This window comes from Leopardus geoffroyi, chromosome C3, assembly GCF_018350155.1.
Source record: "Leopardus geoffroyi isolate Oge1 chromosome C3, O.geoffroyi_Oge1_pat1.0, whole genome shotgun sequence".
Lineage (NCBI taxonomy): Eukaryota > Metazoa > Chordata > Mammalia > Carnivora > Felidae > Leopardus > Leopardus geoffroyi.
Window position 1 is genome coordinate 119,936,235 of NC_059338.1, and position 22,907 is coordinate 119,959,141.

The window sequence follows — 22,907 nt, forward strand, 5'->3', positions numbered from 1 at the left end:
CAATTCTATTCTAAAAATCTATATAATTACATGTCTGTATACCAGTATCAGACTGTCTTGATTACACTATCTTTTTATTTGTTTCAAGTTTATTTATTCTGAGAGAGAGAGAGAGAGAGAAAGCACAAGCAGCCTGGGGGCAGAGAGAGAGAGAGAGGGAATCCAAAGCAGGCTCTGTGCTGTTAGTGCAGAGCTCTATGCAGGGCTTGAACTCACAGAACAATGAGATCATGATCTGAGCTGAAATCAAGAGTTGGACACTTAACTGATTGAGCCACCCAGGCACCCCTATTCTATCTTTTATAATAAGTTTTGAACTTAGAAAGTAGAAGTCTTCAAACTTTGTTGTTGTTTTTAACTTTGTCCTTTTTTTTAAAAGTTAATTTATTTTGAGAGAGAGAGAGAGAGAGAGAGGCAGAGCACATGAGCAGGGGAGGGGCAGAGAGGGAAGGAGAGAGAGAATCCCAAGCAGGCTCCATGCTGTCAGTATGAAGCCTGATGCAGGGCTCAATCTCTCGAACCATGAGATCATGACCTGAGCCAAAATCAAGAGATGAATGCTCAATCAACTCAGCCACCCAGGCGCCCCATTTGTTCTTATTTTTCAAAATTACTTTGTCTATTTTAGGTGTTTTGCATTTTCATACAAATTTTAGGATTTGCTTGTCAATTTCTAAAAAAAAAAAAAAAAAAAAAAAAAAGGCTGCCAGAAGTTTTTCTTATTGATATATATTTGACATATAATATTGTGTAAATTTAAGGTGTTCAACATGTTAATTTGATTCATTTATATATTTTAATAGGACTGCAATTGTAGTCATAATTAGCATCTCTATCACATTATTGAATTTTGATAGGGATTGTGTTGAATATATAGATAAATTTGGGAGAGAATTGTCATCTTAACAATATTGACTCTTCTAATTCATAAACACAAAATGCCTCTCTCTATTGATTTAGGTCTTCTTAAATTTACTTCAGCAAAGTTTCATAATTTTCAGTGTATGTTTTGAATTTCTTTTGTAAAATTTATTCTTAAATATTTTATTCTTTTTAGTGCTGTTGTGAATGAAATTATATTCTTAATTTTGTTCATATATAGGAATACAATTGATTTTTGTATTTTGATCTTCTGTCTAGCAACTTTGCTGTACTTTTTAAAAAAATTTTTTTTAAGTTTACTTTTATTTTTGAGAGATTGAGACAGAGCGTGAGCAGAGGAGGGAGGGAGGGAGAGAGAGAGAGAGAGAGAGACAATCTGAAGCAGGCTCTAGGCTTTGGGCTGTCAACACAGAGCCCAATGTGGGACTTGAACTCATGAACTGTGATATCATGACCTAAGCTGAAGTCAGATGCTTAACCGACTGAGCCACCCAGGTGCCTGACGCTGTACTTTATTTTTAATTAATAGAGTTTATTTTTTAGAGCAGTTTCAGGTTTACAGGAAATTGAGCAGAAAGTACAGTTCCCATGTACCTCCTCTACCTGTCACCTCCCCACCCTTCCTACAGTTTTCCCTATTATTAACAACTTGTATTAGTGTGATACATTTGTTATATTTGATAAGCCAATATCGATGCGTTATTATTGACTAAGGTCCATAGTTTATATTAGGGTTCACTTTGTGTTGTACATCCTATGTTTTTTTTTTAAGTTTATTTATTTATTTTCAGAGACAGTTTGAGGACTAAGAAGGGGGCGGGGGGGGGCAGAGAGAGAGAGGGAGGGGGAGAATCCCAAGCAGACTCCAAGCTCAGTGCAGAGCTAGATGCAGGGCTTGGTATCATGACTGTAAGATCATGACCTGAGCTGATATCAAGAGTTGGTCACTCAACCGACTGAGCCACCCAGGTGCCCCTTCCTTTTTTAAATTTAATTTATTAATTTCATTGACACACAATATTACATTAGTTTCAGGTATCTTTGGGGTTTTTACAAATACAGTTACCATTATAGTATCATACAAATAGTTTCACTGTTCTAAAATCCCCCCTGCTACAGCTTTCTCCTTCCAAAGTCCTGAGACACTTTTCTTTTTTACTGTCTCAGTAATTTTGCCTTTTCTGGAACGTTTGTTGTAGCTTTGTAAAATGAGCATTTGTTACATAGTCTTGTGGTGTTGAATGGTGAGACCTGGTTCAACAAAAGACCACGAAAGAATTCAAATTGAGAAGTTTAGGGATATCTGGGTCACTCAGTCAGTTAAGTATCCAACTCATGATCTCAGCTCAGGCCTTGATCTCAAGGTCATGAGTTCAGGCCCCACACTGGGCTCCACACTGGGTGTGAAGAAAAAGACAAATAGAAAAGTTTATTACTCATAGGCTATGGAGGAAGTACACAGCATACCTTGAGGGACTACCTGGAGTAGTCAAGGCAGAGTGTAGAAAGAGAGTGGTAGGATCTGGTGCACATGCCTTTATTAAGGTCCAGGAGTGGAGTACTTTGGGGTTCCTAGACTATGGCCAGATTGGCCATTCACACTAAAACAACAGGGTTTTGATAAGATACACAGTGTCTTATCTAAAGGGTGCACAAGGTGTAGGGGAGACTTTGTGACAAGAGCTGTTGGGGAATCGTATCAGGAACTTAAATTTACTTGTGACTTTGCAGATTGTTATATGGGGCATGAGCTTGCATGAGGGTCTAATGTCAGTTTAAATCCCCTGAAGGTCACTTGACAAACAAAATGGATGCTGAGCCAGCAATACCATGGAATAACTTAGTTAAATTCTCAACAGTCATATGGTTGGAATCATGCAGTATGTAGTCTTTTTAGATTGGCTCCTTTCACTTAGTATTATGCGTGTAAGGTTTCTCCATGTCTTATTTCTTTTAACCACTGGATAATATTCCATTGTACTAATGTAGACAGTTTGTTTATTCTTTCACCTATTGAAGGATATTTTGGTTGCTTCCAAGTTATATAAGTTATGAATAAAGCTTCATGTATAGGTTTTTGCGTGAAGGTAAGATTCCAACTCATTTGGGTAAATATCAAGGAGTGCAATTCCTGGATCATATGGTAGGCCAATATTTAGTTTTTTAAGAAACTGTCAAGCTATCAGTCTCCAGTGTGGCTATACCAGTTTTTTAATTTCCACCAGTAATGAATGAGAGTTCCTGTTGCACCATATCCTTACCAGCATTTGGTGTTGTCAGTGCTCTGGATTTTTGCCCTTCCAGTAAGTGTGTAGTATTACCTTAATTTGCAATTCCCAAATGATTTATGATGTGGACATCTTTTCATATGCTTATTTGCCATCTGTAAATCTTATTTGATAAGGTATCTGATCAGTTCTTTTTTCACTTTTTTCCTTTTAAGATTTATATTTTTAAGTAATCTCTGCATCCATTATGGGGCTGGAATTCACAACCCTGAGATCAAGACTTGCATGCTCCTCAAAGGAGACAGCCAGGCACCCCTCTTTTCTCACTTTTTAATTGGGTTGTTTGTTTTCTTATTGATGAGTTTAAAGAGTTCTTCGTGTATTTTAGATAGAAGTTCCTTATCAGATATGTGATTTACAAATATTTTCTCCTGAGGTTAATTTTTGTGAAAGATGTATAGTCTCTGTCTGGATATTTTGGCTTGTTTTATTTTATTTTATTTTATTTTATTTTATTTTATTTTATTTTGCATTTGGATGTCTAGTTGTTACAGCACTATTTGTTGAAAATTCTATTTTCTTCATTGAATTGCTTTTGTTTCTTAGTCAAATATCAGCTGATTATATTTGTGTGGGTCTATTTCTGGACTCTCTATTCTGCTCCTTTGATCTATTTCTCTATTCTTTTGCCAATACCACACAGTCTTGATTACTGAAGCTTCCTTCTGTTTTTGATTTCTAATTTAACTCCATTTGTATGACTTAAATCCTTTTAAATTTATTAATACTTATTTCATTGCTTAACATATGATTTATTCTAGAGAATGCTCCAAGTGTGGTTGAAAAGAATTTGTATCTGTTGTTAATGGTGTTAAGTCAAGTGGGTTGATATTTTTTAAGCTGTATATATTGTTGCTGATTTTCTTCCTAGTTTTTCTATCAACTTTTGAAAGCAGAGTATTGAACACTACAACTATCAGTGGATTTTCTGTTTCTACCTCTAATTCTGTCAATTTTAGTTTCATATATTTGCGACTCAGTTGTTAGGTGTATATCGTTTATTATTTGTTGCTACTAAGTGGATTCATCTATCATTGTAAAATGTCTTTTCTGTCTAGTAACAACTTTTTCTTAACGTCTGTTTGTTTATTATTATAGCTCTTCACCTCTTATTTTGGATACTGTTACTATTACACGGTTTTTTCTATCTTTTTACTTTTAAACTATTTTTTTTTTAATATAAGATGTTTTTTATATATAATTGGATCATGGGTTTTTTTATTATTATTAATCCATTCTACTTGTTTCTGCATTTTGGATCAGGGCATTTAATTCTTTATATTTAATGTACTACCCATAATGTAGGATCTATGCCCTCCATTTCACTATTTGTTTTGTTTTGTATTTTTAAAAATTTTTTTCTTACATTTATTTTTTTATTGAGAGACATAGAGAGACAGAGCACAAGTTGTGGAGGGGCAGAGAGAGAAGGAGACACAGAATCCGAAGAAGGCTCCAGGCTCTGAGCTGTCAACACAGAGCCCCACGCGGGGCTCAAACTAACAAACTGTAAGATCATGACCTGAGCCGAAGTCAGATGCTTAACCGACTGAGCCACCCAGGCGCCCCTTGTTTTGTTTTCTGTATGTCTTTTTTATCCCTATGCTCCTCCATTACTGCCTTCTGTTGTGTTAAATAGCTATTTTCAAGTGTACCATTTAAATTCCCTCCCCCCACCTTTTTAAAAAATATTTTACCAGGCATCTGTGGGTGTAGCACATCAGGTGAGTCACAACCATCCTCTGGGTCAGTGCCCTGCAAAGGTCCCTGGCACTGGGAAAGAGCCAGAGCTATATGCTTGGAAGACCTGTGGTGGGCTTGGACATGGGGATACTGAACACTTGCTACCCTACAACCTCTCCCATGGGCTTTGCTCCATTGTTGCTCTCCTGGGCTCCATGATTTAGGCTCCATTCACTGGACCTTTGAAAGTGATGAAGCTCAAGCTGGCCCCACGGGAAGAGGAGAGAAGGAAACTGTGAGGTCAGTTCACCCTACTCCACCCTTGCTCAGATACCAAGGTCACACCGTGCCTCTTTTACTCTTTTCTTAAAGTTATTTTCTTAGTGGTTGCCTGGGGCATTATAGCTAGCCTTCCAATTTAAAGTAATCTAGCTTAGATTAATATTAACTTAATTTCAATAGTATACAGAAATTTGCTTTAATACAGCTCCATTCCCTCCCTTCTATGTGATATTATCATTATACAAATTATATCTTTATACTTTATAGGACCATCAACACAGGTTTATATTAATTGCTTTATTCAGGTGTCTTCTAAATCAGACAGGAGAAGAAAAAAGCTACAAAAATTACATTTGTATTTTTTTTATATTTATCTATGTAGTTACCTTACTGATACTCTATTTCTTCATGTGGATTTCAGTTACCCTCTAGTGTTTTTTCATTTTAGACTGAAAAGACTCCCATTAGGACAGAAGTGATGGTTGTGAATTCCTTTAGCTTTTGTTTACAGTGGAGTATCTTAATTTTTCCCACAATTTTGCAGAATATTTTGCTGGATGTAGAATTCTTGGTTGATGGTCTTCCCCTCAAACCCCCGGTACTTCAAATATGTCATCCCATTGCTTCTGGCCTCCATAGGATGGGAGTAGGCCAAGTTAAAAAATCCACAAAGTTCAGATGTTTTTCCTGAATAAATTCTCCTCAGATTGTTACAAATCTTGGATTAGTTTCTAAACTAAAGAAAAGGTTGATTTTGACAAATATATATACATATATACGTATATATATATATATCATTTTTATTATATATATAAATATATGTTATATCATATTTATTTATTTGAGAGAGAGAGAGAGAGAGAGAGAGAGAGAGAGAGATTGAGAATGAGTGGGGAAGGGAAGTGAGAGGGAGACAGAAGATCCAAAGCAGGCTGTGTGGCTGTCAGCATGGAGCCAGACACAGGACTCAAACTCGTGAGCCATGAGATTATGATGTGAGCTGAAGTCGGAAGCTTAACCGACTGAGCCATGCAGGCACCCCAATATCATATTTATACTTAAGTCAGGGCTACAAAAAGTATACTTTAGACATTACTATCATAAACTGTGGAATAAGATAGGACTGTGGGCACATGAATTGGACATATTCCTTAACTTCTATAAGCTTTTTTTTTGCATATCTGTACAATTGAGTTAATGATATACACTCAATAAGACTGACACCTTTTGATCTGTCATATGACAGATCTTCTCTTAGTGGATCAATTATAGAGAAAGAACAATAAAGACAAGCTGTAAGTCCTTCAGGGTGGCATGTCACTGTAAAATTGAATGTTCTTCAAAATGTCTCCTCTGCTGTCCTCAGTCTCCTGTTTCTTAAGTTATGTGTAAGAGGGCACAAGCATGGCAGTTTCTCATTAGCCTTCTAGAGTTTCTATTCAATGGCTGAGTTCACCTATATATATATATATATATATATATATAGTTTGTGTGTGTGTGTGTGTGTGTGTGTGTGTGTGTGTAAGACACTCCTTTCAGCACTGCAAGAGTGATGTCAGTGAGCCTAATATTGGATGATGTGCACATTTTCCCTTTTGATGTAGTAGCTCCACATAGAATTTTCAAGTGCATCCCCCCCCCCCCCAGACCAGGGATACTGTTTAAAGAGTGCTTCTCTTGAGTTTGGAGAATCTCTGATAGTCCTGAGAAAGCCAAAAGAGACCCAGACCAAGTCTCTTATTTTACATTCCTCCTTTTTAGAATCACAAACATACCTGAATACTTTAGGACTCCAGGAATGCATGAGATAGCATAGCTTTTGCTCTTTGTATCAATCAAAGCAACAGAATCACTAGAACATCTATATCTATATCTTTGTTTATCTACATGTACATCTGTATCTATTTATCTCTATATCTTTAGCTGTCTCTATATCTGAATCTCTATCTCTATCTAATCACATATCCATATAATTACAAGGATTTATTTGTTATAGAGATCTGACTTTATGCAGTTGTGGGAGCTGCTGGGAAAGTTAAAGTTCAAGTAATCCAAAAGGAATAATGAGTGTAAAAGTAGAGGAAAACAAGGACAGGCGGGAATGTACAGGCATGAGTTGGAGCCCACGAGGACAAACTGAAATCTGTGTCAGTTCTCATTACCACTAACCTTGATGGTGTGGCTATACTGCAGAAGTTGGGATCCTTCATCACGGAGCTAAACACATACCTGAAGGTGGTGAAGCTGAAAGAAGATCTTGGTGAAGGTGGAGCACTTGAAGGCTTGGTCATCATCTCAACAATGAAGTAAGCCAGCAGTTACATTATAATTACAGTAAAGGGGTAGGCCATTGTATAGAAGACAATGTAAGTGGTAACAGAAAAATTGCACAAAATGCTTATTAAAAATGGCAGGACAGGGCCACCTGGCTGGGTCAGTCCATGGAACATGCAACTCTTGACCTCAGGGTTGTGAGTTTGAGACCTACAATGGGTGTAGAGATTACTTAAAAATAAAATTTTTTAAAAAATGGCAGGACAGATTATATTCAAGATTATACAGGGAAAAGAGAAACTTCAGTCTAGAACTGAGCCTAACTCCAAATATAGCAAAGACAGCTGAGGATTCTGCCTATGGGCAGAATGAGGGTGTCAGTGGATGGAAGATAACTAAGAGGAACTTGATTAGATATCAAGGGTGTGGGCATTCTTCTAAACTATGCTGAACAGTCCAGAGAGGCAGCTTAGTTGAGAAGAGGGCTCAACAGAGCCTGATTAAAGTTTGGTCAAGGAGGGGTTCCTTGTCAATATGAACTATCAAAATAACTGCTATTACACTTGTGTACTTCATTCTTTTTTTTTTTTTTAACGTTTATTTATTTTTGAGACAGAGAGAGACAGAGCATGAACGGGGGAGGGTCACAGAGAGAGGGAGACACAGAATCTGAAACAGGCTCCAGGCCCTGAGCTGTCAGCACAGAGCCTGACGCGGGGCTCGAACTCACGGACCGTGAGATCATGACCTGAGCCGAAGTCGGACGCTTAACCGACCGAGCCACCCAGGCGCCCCACACTTGTGTACTTCAAATCTCATAGAAGAATTGTCCCGATGGTCTATTCTAACTGAGAAATTTGGGAAATGTAGTTCAGGTTAGCCAAAGTGACATAATGCAGAGCTACCACACTCCTATTTGGAGGCCATGGTTCTTCCTCGGATCTTATTTTCCTGCTGTGAGATTCAGGTCATGGGTAATGGATTCCCTCACTGCCTCTTCTTAAAACGATAGGTAGGTGGGATATTGAGGGGCAGGACATTGGCTAACTCTGCCTCCTATTTCTACTTTGTGTTTTTTTCCCCCCATGAGTTAAATTATATTTTACTTAAAAAAATATTTTATTATGATAAGAGCAATTAATATGGGATCTATCCCCTTAACAAATTTTCAGTGTACATTATTGTTGACCATAGTGGTACAGCAGATCTTTAGAGTTTATTCATTTTATTTAGCTTAAACATTGACTATTGCTTAATAACTCTGCATTTCTCCCTCAGCCTCTGGTAACCACCATTCCAGTCTTTGATTTTACAAATTTGGCTATTTTAGATACCTTATATAAGTGAAATCATGTAGTACTTGTCTCTCTGTGTCTGGTTTACTTCTCATTCTTTGCTTCTCTCTTAGGGTGAGCTTTCTGGTCTCCTTCCCTCACTCCCAGGTCTTTGCTCTCTTATATGGGATTAGAGGCATGGTTTCATTTGGGAGGGGACCTGGTCATGTTTATTGAGATCTATACAGTGTTATCAATGGATTTTCTTGGATGCAATCTGCCAGAAAATAGCTACAACCAAAGCAAAAACATAAACAATTTCATTTTCATTTACTCTTAAAGGATAATTGGGAAATAATTTACTTCCAAGGCTGGGGGTGTGCCCCAAGCTCATAAGACTTTGGAGATACTCAGAACAATACTTTGCATTGTCAATATACATAAGAGCTACTAAGGCCCAGGCCTTGCTCAGATATTCAGAAATTTCCATCCTTCTGTTTGTGGGGTCAGGCTTTCTCCTGTATTTCCTGTTCACATTGTTCTGAATGTGACCCAGGCTACCAGAATGATGGCTGTTTAAAGGACAGTCTTGTCTTGCAGGGTATTTCACTTTCCCACCTTGTTAGTTGGCTTCCATGAGCCTGATGAAAGGTAAATACTTTGTATCTTGAGAGCCTGATGATTAAAAATGGGAGGAAGAGGAAATAGATTAAGTAATAGGAAAGTAAGTGAGCTAATTCCTCCATGTTTCTGGGAGGAAATCATTAGATGCTTTCTAAAGTTGAGTTATTTAAGAATAAAAGTCTTCTCATATTATTTAGAGTTATGGATGTAACTACCAAAAAGAACTAAAACCATACATGAATTATTGTTTCCAGAGGGAAGAACTGGAAATGTATTTGGGAAAGAGTGAAGTAGAGCAAGAAACCCTGTTTTTTTTTTTTTTTGTTTTTGTTTTTTTGTTTTTGTTTTTGTAATACCCTGTTTTTTGAAATTCCTTTTTTTCCATCTGAATGTATTATTTTGATAATAATTAAGAAAGAAGTCAAAGTAAACACTTCCAAGTAACTTCACACTATTTTACTTGGATGCATCGCATATATTTTGTTAATGATTGAAAATAGGCTCTATTTAACAAGGTGGAACAAAAAGGACAGGACTGTTTTATTTCAGAGAATCCATGAATATCCTTTTCAGCATGATGGGCAGGAAAATTCAGAAATTATAATTTATATACATTTTTATATTAAAAAAATACCTCAATTACAATGGATAAAGAGAAGATACAACTCAAGAGAATATTTGGATATTGCTGGGGCACAAGTTTTTTAATCACTAATGTAATTGGGGCAGGAATTTTTGTGGCCCCCAAAGGGGTACTGAAATACTCTTGCATGAATGTGGGGCTCTCCCTGTGTATTTGGACTGTCTGTGCCCTGTTGTCCATGATGACCACTCTCTGCTCAGCAGAGATAGGTATAACCTTCCCACACAGTGGAGCTCACTACTATTTTCTCAAAAGATGTTTCGGCAACTTAATCTCTTTCCTGAATCTCTGGACAAGCTTGTTTCTGGGGCCAGGGTTAGCTGCCAGCCAAGCCCTACTCCTCGCCGAGTACAGCATCGAGCCTTTTTATCCCAGCTGCTCTGCTCCAAAGCTGCCAAAGAAATGTCTGGCGCTAGCCGTATTGTGGACCGTGGGAATTCTGAATTCTCGTGGTGTGAAAGAGGTGACTTGGCTTCAGACAGCCAGCCTAGTGCTGAAAATGGCTATACTCGGCCTTATTTCCCTGAGTGGAGTCGTGCTGCTGGTGAGAGGAAGGAAGGAGAATGTAGAAAGATTCCAGAACTCTTTTGATACTGATTTTCCAGAAGCTTCTGAGTTTATAGAAGCCATTTTCCAAGGATATTTTGCGTTTTCAGGCGGGGGATGTTTTACATATATAGCAGGTAATTAACAATTCATTGAGAAAGAAAATCTCAAGTCATGACTTACTGCATGCAATGTGAAATGTACTTTCTTTTTGTATATTTTGAGTTTTACTTTAAATACATGATGATTCAATGTTTATTCTTACTAAATTGAGTCAGAATATGGCAGTCTTGTACTTATCACCCAGTCTTAATGTTTTCCCCCCTTCATTCAAAGGTGCTTATTTTATTGAATGACTTCTTTTTTTCCACTTTCTTTTCTGGGGCCATAAATATGGGATCTCCACGTCAATCTAGTTTCCTTTCTGTTAATGGATGAATTCTGGGATTGTGGAAATAGTCCCCTCCCATGAAACTGTGAATCCAGAAATGATCCAATGCCAGACTGTGTTTGTGTTGTGAGTGGGTGTGACATACTTATGCTCTGAAGTACTTTTAAAGAGAAGAGAATCATAGATGGACTAAATTACTCTGAGGCTGGATTTAATGCTCTTTCCTTCAGTGTCAAGACAGAAGATTTCTCTCTGCATTTTTAAAATGCAGTCTCAGGGTGACTGGGTCACTCGGTTGTTTGAGTGTCTGACTTAGGCTCAGGTCACGATCTCGCAGTTCAGTTCAGAGTTTGAGCCCTGCGTTGGGCTCTGTGCTGACCGCTTGGAGCCTGGAGCCTGCTTCGGAATCTGTGTCTCCCTCTCTCTCTGCCCGTCTGTATTTGGACTGTTTCTCTCTCTCTCAAAAATAAATGAACATTAAAAAATAAAAAAATAAATAAAATAAAAAATAAAATAAAATCAGTCTCTTCCCTTGAATTCTATCCTTTCCCTCTCACCTCCTAAGGGATCTTCCCCATTTATTAATTTTTTTCAACTTCAACCTTTTTACCAGTTCTTTTCCTTAACCTTTCAATGTGAAGTGGGTTCTACTCTTAAAACACATGTGATATTTCCTTTAATCTTAGGACCCCGAGTCACTGATGTGTCCATTACTCATTAAATAATTTGGTCAGCAAATATCTTATTAAACACTGACTATTTTTGAAGCCCTGTAGTAGTGCCTTAAGATGAGTAATATGGACGCTTTATCCTAAAAAGGCTAAAGTCTAATGGAAGAGGTAAAATCTAGATTTTGGTCTGACCTGTAGCACTTATGAACTGTGGCAGGTATCTTTACCTGTCTGGACTTACTTTTTTTTTTTTTTTCTCCATCTGAAAAATGGTCATTATGACTTAAAATCACTATGATTTTGTGCTTATAAGTAACAGCATGATAGTATTTAATAAGTGGTTATAAGGGGGAAGAGTATGACTACTATGAGAATTCAGTAGATGGTAAAATCACCTTTAGCTGTGTCATCAAAAAGGTGGCAACTTTCACTGAACTCAAAAAAGTCCACCAGTAAAAATATATGAGTGAGGCTGTGGAGACCAGAAGTATGAAGGTGCATATAAGACATAGCACATAATTTTGGGTGACTTAAAAATGGTTTCCATCTGATGGGCTGGATAATAGATATGATTACTAAGGGAAGCATATAAAGAAAAGTAGAACAAAATGGCATAGGAGTGGAGACAGATGACTGGAGAAGTCCAAATTTAGAGGGTAGGTGGAGAAAGAAGATGCAATGAAGAAGTCAGAGGAGGTTTAGAGAATTATAAAAGAAAATCACTACATGTTCCAAGAAGAGGGTGTAATCAACATGGTGAAGTGCTTTCAAAAGTTGAGGAGTATGAGGATTGAGCAGAAGCCATTTCACTATGAAATCATTGGTGAACTTTGGATACAAGAGGAAAGTCAGTCTGCATTGAGTTAAAATATGAAGTATTGAGAAAAGGAAGCTATGGGATGAGATTACTGTCTTAAGCAGTTTGTGATTAAATGTGCCAATGCAATTGAAAAGACTAGGATAATTAGCTCAACTTTCCCTTTCTGTGTCTCACTTCATCTTTCTCTCTCTTATAAGGATAGAAGAGATATCTCTGGTTTTGATTTTATTCATCTTGTTCCATTGCCAGAGATGTTTCACTGCCTGATAATTTTTCTCTGCTGAAAATGATTCACAAAATTTACTTACCTATAAACTATTATAGAATTCTTCACAAGCAGCTGGCAGTAAACAAAGGTGAAGGAATTTCAGTGTATGCTGGGATGTTAATTCACTTAATAAACTTTAAATACAGCTAAGCTCTAAGTAACTCTTTTACCTGTAAAAAGATGATATGTAGGCAGCTGACTTAACACACTGTAGGAACATCTACCTTCTAAGTTCAAGACCAAGGATATTCACTGTCTGGCCATAATAACTTTGAATTATGTTATGTTATGTTATGTTATGTTATGTTATGTTATGTTATGTTATGTTATATTCCTTACCTTCTCTCTATAAATCTGATACACAATAAGAAAGAGTAAAAGGCCCAGAGGAAAGTATAGTTAATCCTAAAAGTTGCCTTTTTGCTTGTTCAAAATCTTTGACTAATAACCATAGTCATTAATAACTTATTGAGTGCTAGGCATTTGCTTGGAATTTTATTGTCTCTATATTTTCCATTCTCCCCAAAATACAGGTCAGGAAATTGAAAACTTAGCAGTCAATAAATTGTCCAGAAGGCCACACCTAGTAAATGGTTCAGGCAGCATTTAAATGAGAACTTTCTAATTCTTTACTCTTTAAGTGCTTAAGCAGTTCATATTATTATATATCACGGGCATTATATTCCACCCCTGGGCAGATACAGATGAAACAGATTTGACATATATCGAAGGATAGATAGTTATTAACCAGAGGGATTTGGCTTTGAGTAACAGAAACCCACACACATTGGCTTAAACAATAAAAGAGGAACCTGCTGGAAGAATAATGCTGTATTTCAAGGAAGACCTGAGTAATCAATCTTCAGGAGCAACAGGAGATAGGGAAGCTCTAGGACTTAAAAACTAGATCTATCAGTCACCTTTCTTTTTTTGCCACCATTATGATGCTTTTTTTCCTGATTCTCTCAGTTTTGTCGACATTTGGCTCAAATTCTTGAGAGGAATCTTCTTGTGTAGTGACCACAATTGGCTTCCAGTGAGTCAGAGGTCTTACTTGGTTCTCTCACCAGCAGCCAGGACACAGGGTCACATTATATACACAGAACTATAATGCTCAATTCTTTATGTCAGGGATAATTCTCAGAGAATGGCAAAATTTGGGAAACCAGTGTGACAAATGGAACAATATTTGAGAATAAGATTGTCTTAGAAAATCCATTATCTATGATGCTAAACCATGACCTCTTTTCTTTTTTGCACTTAATACTGACATAAAGGGAAGGCAAAGATCCTACAGGGAAAGAGAATTTATGACTGACTCTTTTACTTTTTACATATATGCTATGATAATGTCCATTTTCTTTTTTTTTTTTTTTAATGTTTATTTTTTGAGAGAGAGAGAGAGAGCAAGCAGGGGAGGGGCAGAGAGAGAGGGGGACAGAGGATCCAAAGTAGGCTACTGTGGTGACAGCAGAGACCCCAATGCAGGGCTCAAACTCACAAGAGCCATGAGATCATGACCTGAGCCACAGTTGGACGCTTAACTGACTGAGTCACCCAGGCGCCCTGCTGCGAGAATGTATAATAGGACAATTTTGCCAGCCAAGGAGAGCTTCCTCTCCTATGTTCCCAAGTTATAATTTTGCTGAAATCTAAAATAAGAGTAAGGGTAAACCAGGCAACTAGGAAAGGAAAGAACATTCCACATGAGAGTATGGGTATAGGGGGCATGACATTTTTGAAAAACTGAAACCTGTAGGCCTACGACACAGATAGCACAGGGCACCATCAAATTATCATGTTATATATTTTCATAGCCCTGTATTTCTTTTCATATGGACAGTTACCACAGTCACTATTATAACTTTTATTTATGTGATTATTTAATTTGTATATAGCTCTTCTTGAGGTTAGACTTTATGTTTGTTTTTGCTCACTATCATATTCCACTACCCAGATTAAGTGCCTTGTACCTAATAGATGAGGCTGAAGACACAGGTAGTCTCCAAACCATACAGGGTCTTATGGACTCATCTTTGATTTTCATTCTTGTGACTTTCTTCAGAAATGTTATCATCTATAAGGAAAAGGAAGAAAATGTCCCCCTTTTTACACTTAACACCAAGATCATCCAAGAAAGGAGATAGGTGTGTAGCAGTTCATCAATGTGTTTGTGTCTGTGTGTATGAATAAGTGTGATAGTGGCCAGAGTGGATAGGAAGAATTCAGCCCCATTGGTAATGCAGGAAGCAGTTTTAAAGATAAATTTAAGACATAATTTTTACCACTTGTTATTTTTCTCTTTTATATGTTATAGGGGAGCTGAAGAAACCCACAAAGACAATCCCAAGATGCATATTTACTGCATTACCTCTGGTAGCTATCATTTATCTGCTGGTTAACATTTCCTACCTGACTGTTCTGACACCCAGGGAAATTCTTTCTTCAGGTTTGTATGCAAGTGATTAAGGCAATAAATAATAATGACAGTTCTAGTCCATTTAGTATAAGTAAGTATCACTTTACCAGTCAGACTACTGTTTGCTTTTCATTATTTTATATAGAGTCACCTTGTAATTTTCAAAATATTGAAGGGGCCAAAGAATATGATTTGGCTTAGGAAAGAGTTTTATTTTTTTTTTTAAGTTTTTTTTTTAAACATTTTTTTTTAATGTTTATTTATTTTTGAGACAGAGAGAGACAGAGCATGAACGGGGGAGGGTCAGAGAGAGGGAGACACAGAATCTGAAACAGGCTCCAGGCTCTGAGCTGTCAGCACAGAGCCCGACGCGGGGCTCGAACTCACGGACCGCGAGATCATGACCTGAGCGAAGTCGGCCGCTCAACCGACTGAGCCACCCAGGCGCCCCAGGAAAGAGTTTTAGATTTAAGCATGATACTATGGAAAACCATGTTTCTGATGATATAGAAAAATATCCATAATACTGACATATGATGCAGACTAGGTTCAAAATATTTGTATCCCTTTCATGATCTTTCCTTACCAGAGTGACACCGTACAATCAGTGCTTAGGTCTGTTAAAACTTTTACAAAAAAACCTGTAACTTTTACAACAATGATTTTCTAAATATTCTTCTAGGTGACATAAGGAATGATAAACTTGAAATGTGGGACATTAGCAGTTAAAAGGGTAGAAGTTAGGGTCAATTACTGGATATAATTAATATGTATTATAATATGTAGTATTATAGTATATAATATATACTATATACATATACATTAATACATATAGTATTAATATGTAATATAATAATGTTTATTATAAATTACTCTAAAGTTTATGGTGGCAAAGGGGTCCTGAACATATTGGAAATATGACGTGAACTTCCGATATAAACTATCATCCAGTACCTTTAGGAATAATCTCTTTTGAGTAGCTATTACTGTTTGATAAATCTTTGAGGCACTGGAGGTAAATCTAAGAGAGGTTTAATATAAAAGTCTTAACACACTTTGCCTTGGTTCTTGTGTTACTGCCATTCAGGAATCTGCCTGAATGGTATCAGTATTGATTCACAATGCTCTAGTTGTCTTAGGGACATGTAAACTAGATATGATCAAGATTTTGAGTATTTGTGGGAACAAACCAAAGGCTAAGTTAGATAAGAACAAGTAGTGATTTATTAACTACTTTGACTATGCAGAGAATAAATTTATAAAATTAATTAGGGTGTGGTCAGGGCTGTTGCCCAGGTGACCCAGATGTTATGGTTCATTGAATCTGGCATTGGTTATGACTATCATTTCTCTGGTCACACTCATTGTTAAAAAATTATGATTATCTTCTCTGGGGTGTCCTAATAGTTGCAGCAATTTTATGGGTGGCACAATTGTTCCACACGTGTGGAAGTCCCATGAAGGAAGACCCATGAAGTGTTTTGACTATAGTTGCTTGTAATTTGGTTTTTAATGCTTACTCTTCTAGGCGTATAATCCTCAGACCTTGTTTAGATCCTGTAATAATTTTCTGGAATTCAAATATCTATCTTCTATTGATTAGGAATTTAAGTTAAGAAAATAATTAGAGCTATACATTAAAAACGTATGTATAGGAACAACCATCATAGCATTACATATGAGGGCAAAAAATTAAAGATCACCAAAGTATCCAATAAATTTGAAATAAATAAAAAATTTAGTGAAATCCAAATAATAGGCCCATTCTGAGTTTTTTCAAAGACCATATTGTTGTAAATACTTAAAGTAAAGGGACAGTGTTTATAATGTAACAGTGATGGAAAAGCAGGATCTATATTATGATATAAAACGGAAAGTATATAGTTAATGGTGGAGATCTGTTGGAATGATATTGTGGGTGATTTTTGCTTGGTTCTTTCCTGGATTTCCCAAATTTTCTTTAATGAACTGTATAATTTATATAGTGAAATAAATAAATTATAAGTGAAAGAAATAGATTTCTAAATTAAGGAAATGTAAGGATTAAGGAGTGTTTTCAATCAAATGAGTGTATTTAAAAGACATGAAAAGTTCCAGAGGAATATAGAGTATCTAAGATGTGGTGTGAATTGGATGCTACATTTTCTTTGATGAACACTGAAAAAAATTATACCAAGCTGTGATACATATTAGATTCTGTGGTTTATATGGAGAAAGAACCAGTGCTATTAATCATGTATTGTTTTTGTTTGATCAGTGTTAGAGCTCTGACCTGCTTCTTTGCTGATTGTTCTCTTAGAAAAAAAATGGGCATAATTTTAAATAAGCTTTACAACACAGTGGGAAGGATGTTTCTAGAATGAGGTGTGTGCAGGGGCACCTGGGTGGCTCAGTCAGTTACGCGTTCGACTTTGGCTCAGGTCATGATCTCGTGGTTTGTGGGTTCAAGCCCTGCATCCGGCTCTGTGCTGACAGCTCAGAGCCTGAAGACTGTTTCAGATTCTGTGTCTCCCTCGATCTCTGCCCATCCCCCACTCATGCTCTGTCTCTCTATCTCTCAAAAATAAATAAATGGTAAATAAATTAAAAAAATCCACCAATTGGTAACTAATTTAACTTACAGTTATATAATAGAATATTGAGCATTCTTTAAAATAACTAGATGGATGCATATGTACTAATATGATCAAGATATATTGGAAAGTAAAAAAATCAAGCCTAAGTGTGCCTGCACACACACACACACACACACACACACACATACATACACACCTTGCATGAATGCTTATATAGGCATAGAAAATTTCTGAAGGCATATCCAAAAAGATACTAACAGTAGTTACATCTGGGGTGCATGAGTGAAGGATTGGTGAGGAGAGGGACATTTACTTTTTACTTCATGTGCTTCAGTGCTATTTATTTTACTTCTTACCAAAAGCATATATAATACAATTATAAAAGAAAATAAATGACATGAGGAAGAGAATAAAAAAAGAAAAAAATTAGTTGTGGAATAAAGATAAAGATTATGTAGCAGAGTTGAACTAGAACCTCCTCTAATTATAACCGGGTTTGTAGAATGCATGACAGGAAATAAAGACCAGGAAATGAGGACTTTACTACCAGAAATAAGTATTTCTGATATGTGTTTGAAAATGGAAAATGTGTGGAGGTGTGGGTGTCCCGGAGGAACAACTAATAATACTTTATTTGAAATGAACAATACGTGAGACAGGAAATACTTTAAAACAAGACCCAACATTGTAGAATAGCACTAAAGAGAGAAGTGACAATAGCATTTAAGGCTGTTTAATATATGTGCTGCCGAAGTAGGCATGCACTTAAGGCTGTTTAAAATGGGTTCAAAAATAAATATTTTTAAGAACAAGGACCACTGATGATAATTTAATTTTGTCATATTGAACAAGTTTTACTATTTGTTATAAGCCATTATGTTGATGCCATAGAGGCAACGTCTGCCCCAGAGCAACGCCCCAGAGCACGACTGCCAAGGACACTAGGTCTTCGTGTGCTCATTCCACTGAAAGACTGAGACCTTAGTTCTCTGTGTCTAAATGATCTGTCCGACCTTATGTCTACATAATATGAATTGGACTCAGTTTCTCATAAGCAGTGGGTGCATTTCTTCACTGGCACCTTTTTTAATCTACTGACTTGTAACGAGTTAGTGTTTACATTAGAAGATCTCTTCACAACCTCTTCAGTTGTGACAACCAAAATATGCCTCCAGATATTGCCAAAAGATCCCTGAGGAGCAAAATCACTTCCCATTGAGAACCACTGGTCTACACTTTAGACAAGCACCCAAATGTCTTGAGTGTTTTAATCTGTGTGTAATTTGTTTTCTCTGTCTACAGGGTTGATTTTTAAATTCCTATTAAGTATTTAAAATTGCATCACAACATGGGGCCTTTGTAAGGCTCATTCCTGTGTCAGCAATGTTGCTTTTTTTTTTTACTCTGATTGCAACTCTTAGCACTCTGTAGTTTTAGAAAATAAACATGCAATCATCAATTCAACCTTTCATTTCACAATTATTATTGAAAACTTAAACAACATTTCTGAGACTTATTGAAGTACAAGCCTTTATAGTAAAGAAATGAATGATACTTGACCTCAAGAAGTGAAGTTTCTGGTCTGTTGGGGATGATGCATGAGATGGTAACCATTTATGATACAGTGTGATAGGGCTAAAATGGACACATGCAAATGGTGTTAGGTACATGTAAAGTAAATAATGAAATTAAACAAAATTTAACTTTCTTAATTCCCATTTGAATTTCCTGCTTTCATTTAGAGATAATCTTTAAAGGTTTATCATTAATTTCTTATTTTTAATACATTGTCTTTTGTGTGTTCTTATTTTTCTGCAGATGCTGTGGCTATCACATGGACTGATAGAGTAATCCCCTCATTAACATGGGTTATTCCTTTTGGTATTTCTGCCTCAATATTTAGTAACCTTCTGGTTAATGTACTTCAATCATCAAGAGTAACATATATGGCTGGCCAAGAGGGCCAACTGCCTTTGCTATTTAATATGCTTAATATTCACTCCTCTCCATTTATATCTGTGCTAGTACTTGTCACCATGGCATCAATTGCCATTATCTCAACAAACCTCACTGACCTGATAAACTATCTTTATTTTGTAGTTTTTATTTGGTCTGTATTATCAATGGTAGGAATACTAAAACTGAGATACCAGGAGCCAAATCTACCTAGACCTTACAAGGTAATTTTTTTCCATGTGAAATAAAATATACTGGGTGTAACCATGTTTCAAGACTATATTCAGAATATATATGGGTAGGTCTTTTTATTAGTAACAAATTGTGAAGCCCATAAAGGTAATCTGGTCTTAGTTTTTATCGGGTAGATTTTACTCAGTTTAAAATCTCTTGGGTTCCATTAGGTTTACTAGAGAGAAAGATAAACCTCTGGGTGGTGAGGCAGATCATTATGAGTCTTTTGACAGAGACTATTTAATTTACTAATGTAGCTACCTATGCACACTGGTATCTTGTACAGTCAGGGTCAGATTTAGCAGGTGGGAAATAGAAGAGGCAAGTGATAACATCTCCTGTCCTGAAACATCGACCTAACTTAATTTGATCACCAACAAATTCCATCTGTTCCACTTTACTTCTTTTAAACTTACTTTCATTTGGGATGAGGAGGAGTTTTACAGGAGAGCCCTTTAATGGTAGGAAAGAAAATAAACAAAAACTTGGCAGTGTAGGGATACTATTGGAGAAAAGTGACCTTGATGCTCTGATTATCAGAATAGTCTTGGTGAGCTAGGCTTCATGTTAAAAGCTTTTCTTGGATTATCACATTTAATCCTCTCAGTAATACCAAAGGCAGATACTACTCTTATCCCCATTTTACAGATGAGGAAACAGGTTTAGAAAAGTTGTTACTTGCCCAACCTCACACTGCGTGGTAGAGTCAAGATTGAAATCTAGGCAGTCCCTTTGGAGTGTCTGCCTTTTAGAACATACAAATAAATATAAGAAATATATACTATAAACAATTTAATAAAGAACACAGGGAGAAAGAAAGCAATGTTCCAATGACTTACAACCAACCTTCCTTTTCCATCCTCCCTTCTACTTCTTCCATCCAGCCATCCCCTAACTGTTGCGTATTTGAGTATCAGTTATTGAAAGCAACTATACTTTAAGCACCTTACTAAGTATTCTGGGTGCAAAAAGGAGTAAGACTTGGCTTCTGCCCTTAGGCAGGGTATAATCTATCTGAACAGTCAGGTGAACCAAAATTCATAGTATGATTATTGCCATATGGTGGCCTCCAGAAGGTGTTCAAAAAAAAAATACATGGGGAAGGAGGGATCATTTTGTTCTTTAATCTCTGATACTCAGTGTCTTCAGGTCTCAAATGGGAATAAATAATGCCTACCTCCTAGTACTGTGGAATATATTAAATGAGCTAAGACATGCAAACAATCCAGAGTCTGACATTGATAGTTATTATGGTTTATATCATTATTTGATACATGTTTGCATTAAAAAGAAGGCAAGGGCAACCACGAGTATAAGTAATTAACATTTGTCTTGAATGCCACATGAATGCTCTTTTCCCTCAGTTATTTGATAATTGATACTGAGTTGTGAGATGACAAATTATCTTTCATCTTTCCTAGGGGTGTTTTACAAATTAGGAGGAGATTCTTTTTTTTTTTAATTTTTTTTTTTTAACATAAGCTCTATGCCCAACTTGGGGCTTGAACTTACCACCGTGAGATCAAGGGTTGCATGCTCTACTGACGGAGGCAGCCAGGTGCCCCAAGAAGAAATTTTTAATTAAGTCCCTAAGGGAATGATCTTTTAATTAAAGGGATTCATAAATATGAATATAGCTATGTTATATTTTGGGGATATAGATTCATATCTATTTATTAAAGATATATATCAAAAGTGACTGCCTATTGAATTTTCTCCCTAGGTTGGGTAATATTTGGTGCAGGACCCTTAACAATCCTAATGCAAAGCAGGTACCAAGAATAGGGCTCCAAGTTTTTTGGCTAAAACAAAAACAAAAGCAAAAACCCACCAAAAGTAGAATTGTCTTGGCCAAAGTTTTTGTTTTGAATTTTTTTTAATGTACTGAGCCTATAAAGTCATAATATTTACCTGTTAATATCTGTCTGAATAACAGAGTGTCTAGGGATATTCTGTGTTTTTGATATGACTTTCTTATTGCCTTGAGATATTTTCTTGGGAAAATTGTGACTTTCTGAGCTTTAGGAACTCCCTTTTAATGAATTAATGCTGCTTAGATCAGAAGATGGTTATCTTACTAGCCAATGATCATGATTATTTCCACTCATGAACAGGCAAACACTAGATGTTCATTCCCTTCAACCATTGCCTTGACGTTGAGAGTCTTCAACATTCTAAACTCAGATAATTTAACCCATTTTCTTTCATTAACTTATTATATCTTATTTTTGTTTATATAAATATGCAGTACTTTATATAGGTTTTCACATCTAATTTTATTCTTTGAATTTTTTTTTTCAGGTGTTTTTTCCATTACCTTTGGTAACAATGGCCATCAGCCTATGCTTGGTTTTGGTCCCTCTGGTGAAGTCTCCACATATGCATTATATTTATGTGTGCCTCTTTGTTCTCAGTGGACTTCTATTTTACATACCTTTAATATATCTCAAATTGAGGTTGGTTTGGTTTGAGAAAATGACATGTCATTTACAATTGCTGTTTAATATTTGCATCCCTGATGTGGCTGAAGAACAGATGTCAGAAGTACAAACTTTTTAAAAAATAGCCTTTTAAAAGCACTCCCAAATTAAAAAAAAAAAAATCAAGCACATTATGGAACATTAATGATGAAATGCCCATGGTAACTTTCTTTCTTGAATGAGATAGTGTATAAAGAAGTGCCCATGATAGTACCTAGTTTTAAAAATCACACAAAAATTGTTTTGTAAAGCCAAAGCTCTGTTTTGGTTTGCATGGTTTGATACATTGATGATATTTCCCCCTTTCATCCATTTTTTTCTTCACCCACCCTTTACTGCTGAATTTGTGGTGATTTTGTGATAAAAGTTAACAATTAAAATAAAAAAGCGTTCTCTTCTTCATTCCTGAGTCCTTACATTGGTGCTGAAGATAAAAGAATAACCCCATTTGTCTGATTAGCTTTTCCCTATTTGTATTTTTTCAACCTAAAAGCTATTTGAAGCATGAGTTTTTAGGTTATTTTCTTTTGTACTCCTTCTTCTAAATTCTGAGATGCTTTAGAAGAACAAGTTTACTATGTTTTCATTTGATTAAA

General features: G+C 36.3%; 1 protein-coding gene across 1 annotated transcript; it reads left to right on the forward strand.

Annotated features, from left to right (window-relative positions):
* The first annotated feature begins 9,860 nt into the window (after nt 1-9,860).
* SLC7A13 (solute carrier family 7 member 13) lies at nt 9,861-22,713 on the forward strand. Its single transcript, XM_045454581.1, has 4 exons — nt 9,861-10,633; nt 14,964-15,095; nt 19,460-19,821; nt 22,133-22,713. The coding sequence occupies exons 1-4, from the start codon at nt 9,952-9,954 to the stop codon at nt 22,388-22,390; spliced, it is 1,434 nt and encodes a 477-aa protein (XP_045310537.1). The 5' UTR covers nt 9,861-9,951; the 3' UTR covers nt 22,391-22,713.
* The last annotated feature ends 194 nt before the right edge of the window (nt 22,714-22,907 follow it).